A 6000-nucleotide genomic window follows, 5' to 3' on the forward strand; every position below is an offset into this window, starting at 1 on the left:
ACACTGTTAACCCCTTCCCTGCCAGTATTTTTAGCAGTAATGTCACTGGTCCCCCCCCCAAAAGTTTCAGTCAAGGGTCTGATCTGTCTGCCGCAATGTTGCAGTCCCGCTAAAAATCACAGATCGCCACCATTACTAGTAAAAAAGAAAAAAAAAACAATAAAAATGACATAAATCTTTCCCGTAGTTAGTAGACACGATAACTTTTGTGCAAACCAATCAAAATACGCTTATTGTGATTTTTTTTTTACCAAAAATATGTAGCAGGAAACAAATTGGCCTAAAATGTTAAAAAAATTCTTGATTTTTAAATTTTTTTTTTTTGGGGGAATGTTATATAGCAGAATGTGAAAAATATTATTTTTTTTTTTTCAGAATTGTCACTCTTTTTTTGGTTAAATAAAAATCGCACAGGTGATCAAATACCACCGAAAGAAAGCTCTATTTGTGGGGAAAAAAAGGACGTCAATTTTATTTGGGTACAGCATCACACAACCGCGCAATTGTCCGTTAAAGTAACGCAGTGCCAAATCGCAAAAAATGGCCTGGTCACTAAGGGGGAAAATCTTCCAGTCCAGAAGTGGTTAAGCGCTTGTAATCGCTCCTCGTAATTAAGCTCTTCCAATCCCCTAATTAGTTTAGTTGCCCTTCTCTGGACTCTCTCCAGTTCCAGCACATCCCTTCTGGCGACCAGAACTGGACAGAATACTCCAGATGCGGTCGGACCAGAGTTTTATAAAGTGGAAGGATTATAGTTTTATCTCTGGAATAAATCCCCTTCCTTATGCATGCTAATATTCTGCTGGCTTTGACAGCTGCAGCTTGACATTGCATGCTATTGCTTAGTCTATCTTCTACTAGAACCCCCAAATCCTTCTCCATTCTGGATTCCCCCCCTAGAACATAATTTGCATTTGTTTTTTTTTTCCAGTGTCTGTTTCTCGGAGCGGCTATTTTGGGAGTGGGGAGACGGCGTCCAGATTCACGACTCTCAGAAACAGGACCCCGGCACGGACAAGCTCTCTAGAGACGCCGTTCTGGACTTCATTCGCACACACCAGCCTTGCTCCTCCAGAGGCAGAGAGGAGAGGTAGTCCGAACACAGAGGGGGCATCTGTCACACGGAGGTCCTACCCTCCTCCTCCTCCTCCTGGACTTTGGTAAACCTTTTAAGAGACTTGAGACGTGAGCCCGGAGATTGCGGAGGGATCTCCTATCAACTTCCTTACAGAGGCCTGAATTGCACTGCATAGAGAGAAAAAGAAAATATATTTTGTTTTGCCCCTGGTGTGGCTCCTCTTCTACTTTGTTAACATTCTATTTTTTGATGAAGGGTTGCTTTATTTTTGATTTTTTTTTTTATTGTTTCTATTCGTCTTGTTATGACTCGTTATCACACTGTGGTTTTGAATTGCTAGGTATCGGAAATCTGGCGTTTTGGACTGAGCCCCAAGTGATGAACAATCGGTGTGTGTCCGTAAGTCTGATCTGATCATTTTCTGTGTCCCCCCCCCAGTAACATCATCTCATAATAAAGAGCCGTAATAAGTACTTGGTTGTAAAAAGGAGGAGATTTCAGCCTCTTTGCGCGGAAGAAGCACAGCAGCTCTGTGGAAGGGAAGCAATGGCGGAATATTTTAATCCACATTAAGTAGGGTTGCGCCGATCGTGAGTACTTGTGAAAATGCTCCAAAAACCAATACCTTTGCGGTGCGATTCGAGCCCATACAAAGTGAAAGGGCTCAAATGGCACTGCAAAGAATCGCATGAAATTTAAGCAGGAATGCGGTGCGATTCATGTCCAAATCGTATGCAGTTTCCCGCAGCGCTCCTGTGTGCACCCACGATTCTTATAGTGATTTCAGCCTGGGTTCACACAGCAGTGGTGGGGGAAATTGCATTCCTGTCCAAATCGTATGCGGTTTCTTGCAGCGCTCTTGTGTGAACCACCCAGGGTTCTTATAATGATTTCAGCCTGGGTTCACACAAGAGCGGTGAGGGAATTTGCATTCCTGTTCAAATCGTATGCGGTTTCCCGCAGCGCTCCTGTGTGATCCCAGGGTTTTTATAATGATTTCAGCCTGGGTTCACACAGGAGTGGTGGGGGAAATTGCATTCCTGTTCAAATCGCATGCAGTATCCCACAGCGCTCCTGTGTGAACCACCCAGGGTTTTTATGTTTCCCGCAGTGCTACTGTGTTATCCCACTGTTTTTATAATGATTTCAGCCTGGGTTCACACAGGAGTGGTGGGGGAAATTGCATTCCTGTCCAAATCGCATGTGGTTTCCCGCAGCGCTCCAGTGTGAACCACCCACGGTTTTTATAGTGATTTCAGCCTGGGTCCACACAGGAGCGGTGGGGGAAATTGCATTCCTGTCCAAATCGCATGTGGTTTCCCGCAGTGCTCCAGTGTGAACCACCCAGGGTTTTTATAATGATTTCAGCCTTGGTCCACACAGGAGTGGTGGGGGAAATTGCATTCCTTCCAAATCGTATGCGGTTTCTTGCAGCGCTCTTATGTGAACCACCCAGGGTTTTTTATAATGATTTCAGCCTGGGTTCACACAGGAGTGGTGGGGGAAATTGAATTCCTGTTCAAATCGCATGTGGTTCCCCGCAGGCTCCTGTGTGAACCACCCAGGGTTTTTATAATGGTTTCAGCCTGGGTTCACAGGAGTGGTGGGAGAAATTGCTTTCCTGTTCAAATCGCATGTGGTTTCCCGTGGGAGCCCACGGTTTTTATAGTGATTTCAGCCTGGGTCCACACAGGAGTGGTGGGGAAAATTGCATTCCTGTTCAAATCGCATGCGATTTTTTGCAGTGCAATTGCAGCCCATTTATTTTGTATAGGCTGAAATCGCACCGCAAAGGTATTGGTACTAGGTATCGGCGACCGAAAGTATCGGTACTCGATGCAACCCTGACATAAAAGCCTCATTGACATGGGCGCTGATGCAGCTCATTCAAGTCTATAAAGCACAGCCGCTAGTCCCAATTTTGACAGCGTGGGTGGGAGGAAACTCCCCTACCAACTATTGTATTCTGACAGCTGGCACCTGCGGCTCTTCGAATACTTGAACAGTGGCTGCTTAGTCACAGGCTGGGATGGGTCCAGGATGAACTGGGCTCAGACTGCACCTGCCTATACTCCCTCCCCCACCCCGCTTCGACAGATTGGGGTTGATTTGTCATGAGCCGTCCTCTGCGTATGACAAGCTTTAGATCAGCGATGGATGTCATTTCATTGCGGGCCGCATCAGCATTATGATTGCCCTTAAAGGGCCAGTTGTATGTGTAAGAGTAGAGATGTCCAGAGCACCCCATCCCCTTTCCCCTTACATCAAATGTCAAGAGTCCCCCACCCTCCCTTACATCACAGTGCTTCCCCCTTAACTTGTGCTGCTGCCAGGAAGATGCTAGGGGCGGCGCTGGGAAACAGAAAGCGCAGGGACTGGAGAAGGACCTGGGGAGGGCTGTAGTCCACTGTCAGACTCTACTGAATGCTGAGACCAGGGGAGGTGGAGACGAGGGGCTGCTGCGGCTTCTCAGAGAGACACAAGATCTGTAGGAGGAGTTCTGTCCTCTCTACTGCTGAGACCAGGGGAGGCGGAGACGAGGTGGGTGCTGCGGCAGCACAGAGAGGCACAAGATCTGTAGTAGAAGTTCTGTCCTCTCTGCTGCTGACTGCTGAGACCAGGGGAGGCGGAGACGAGGGGGTGCTGCGGCTTCACAGAGAGGCACAAGATCTGTAGGAGGAGTTCTGTCCTCTCTGCTGCTGACTGCTGAGACAAGGTGGGGGCGGAGATGAGGGGGTGCTGCGGCTTCACAGAGAGACACAAGATCTGTAGGAGGAGTTCTGTCCTCTCTGCTGCTGACTGCTGAGACAAGGTGGGGGCGGAGATGAGGGTGTGCTGCGGCTGCACAGAGAGGCACAAGATCTGTAGTAGGAGTTCTGTCCTCTCTGCTGCTGACTGCTGAGACAAGGTGGGGGCGGCGACAAGGGGGTGCTGCGGCTGCACAGAGAGGCACAAGATCTGTAGGAGGAGTTCTGTCCTCTCTGCTGCTGACTGCTGAGACAAGGTGGGGGCGGCGACGAGGGGGTGCTGCGGCTTCACAGAGAGGCACAAGATCTGTAGGAGGAGTTCTGTCCTCTCTACTGCTGACTGTTGAGATAGGGTGGGGGGCGGAGACGGGGGGGGGGTGCCACGGCTTCAGGAGAGGTGCGAGGGCCACATGAAATTGCTTGGCCCCGTATTTGAAACATGTGCTTTAGATGTTCAGCAAATGTTTCCTGAACATATACGTCCCCTAAAAGTGCTGCTGTGTACTGGGTCAGCCACTGATACTGAAAATTCAACATTGCACGTTGCCAATAAATATTTTTTACATGATAAAAAGTCAGCAAAGGCTTGTTTACACAGGAGGTTGGGTGGGAGGGTGCTTTTACCGCAACCCCCCCCCCCCCCCTCCAATCACTATCTATTTGAGCTGCAGAGGCAGCAGCCGGGGGGTGTGCACATGCCACGGAAGGATTTATCCACCCTGTCGCTTTCAAGTGAATGGGGCCGCTCTGAAAGCACCCCGCAGCCAGATGCAATGTACACAGCTGTAGTGTGCTAGTTCAGGATTCATACAGGCAGTGAGGAGGCAATGCAACACCTACTCACCGCCTGCCAAATGCAAAATGAGCAAAGCTGGTGTGAACGAGCCCTTATATCACCTCACCTGTGTGTATGAAGGCTAAAATTGTTGGCTTCCAGAACGACTGGTTCTGACGGACTTCTACGTGACTCATCGACAGGCATGAACCTCACATCCAAGTCATGGTTGGTTCAGGAAGGTATTTGCATGGTTCCTGGCTGACCTATCTGGGAGGGAGGAATATTTCTGACAGTCATTGTAGTTCTCTCTGCATTAGGCTGGAGACGGTAGAGTCTGTGGAGTGCATAAATATGTAACTGATGAATCATCGTTTAGTGTTCATTCAGTGGGTTGGATCTTATGTCTGTGGACTCCCATCGGTCCACACCAGGTATGACTGTCAGCCCGGGACATCCTGTACATATGTGGCATCTTTGTGTTTTATGCATGTTTGGCTGAGGAACAACCGATTCCTGTGGCAATAAACCACTTTAGTGGACACCATAAGATTATTGTACGGCTCTTTTCATGTCCGTTAGGGCTCATGCTTTCTTCAGAAGCTGCCTGTTTTCCTAAACAGCGTACGCAGCATTTTTCCTCAGCTCAAGCAACAGCAAACACCACAGCGAATGGATCTGCTTCAGTTGAGCTTTAGGGCAAATCCCCGACGAGCTCCCAATTGTTTTGCTTGCACCTACATATTACATACATAGGTTGAAAAAAGACACAAGTCCATCTGGTTCAACCAAAAAAAAAAAAAAACAGTATTGAAAACCCAACCATACAATCCCATATACACAATCCTATACCCGCAGTTGATCCAGAGGAAGGCGAAAAAAAACCCAGCAAAGCATGATCCAATTTGCTACAGCAGGGGAAAAAAAATTCCTTCCTGATCCCCCGAGAGGCAATTGGATATTCCCTGGATGAACTTTACCTATAAATATTAGTACCTAGTTATATTATGTACAGTGGGTACGGAAAGTATTCAGACCCCCTTAAATTTTTCACTCTTTGTTATATTGCACCCAACCATACAATCCCATATACACAATCCTATACCCGCAGTTGATCCAGAGGAAGGCGAAAAAAAACCCAGCAAAGCATGATCCAATTTGCTACAGCAGGGGAAAAAAAATTCCTTCCTGATCCCCCGAGAGGCAATTGGATATTCCCTGGATGAACTTTACCTATAAATATTAGTACCTAGTTATATTATGTACAGTGGGTACGGAAAGTATTCAGACCCCCTTAAATTTTTCACTCTTTGTTATATTGCAGCCATTTGCTAAAATCATTTAAGTTCATTCTTCTTCCTCATGAATGTACACATAGCACCCCATACTGACAGAAAAAA

General features: G+C 47.4%; 1 protein-coding gene across 1 annotated transcript in view; it reads left to right on the top strand.

The window, feature by feature from the left end:
* Positions 1-1657, top strand: part of CMTR1 (cap methyltransferase 1) — a 137142-nt gene extending 135485 nt beyond the window's left edge. The window contains exon 25 of the mRNA XM_082251648.1: positions 932-1657. Within this exon, the coding sequence (XP_082107774.1) occupies positions 932-1094 (163 nt within the window). The 3' untranslated portion in view covers positions 1095-1657. The remainder of the gene's footprint in view (positions 1-931) is intronic.
* Positions 1658-6000: the final 4343 nt, after the last annotated feature.

Source organism: Pelophylax lessonae (genome assembly GCF_965119305.1).
Source record: "Pelophylax lessonae genome assembly, chromosome: 3".
Classification (NCBI taxonomy): domain Eukaryota; kingdom Metazoa; phylum Chordata; class Amphibia; order Anura; family Ranidae; genus Pelophylax; species Pelophylax lessonae.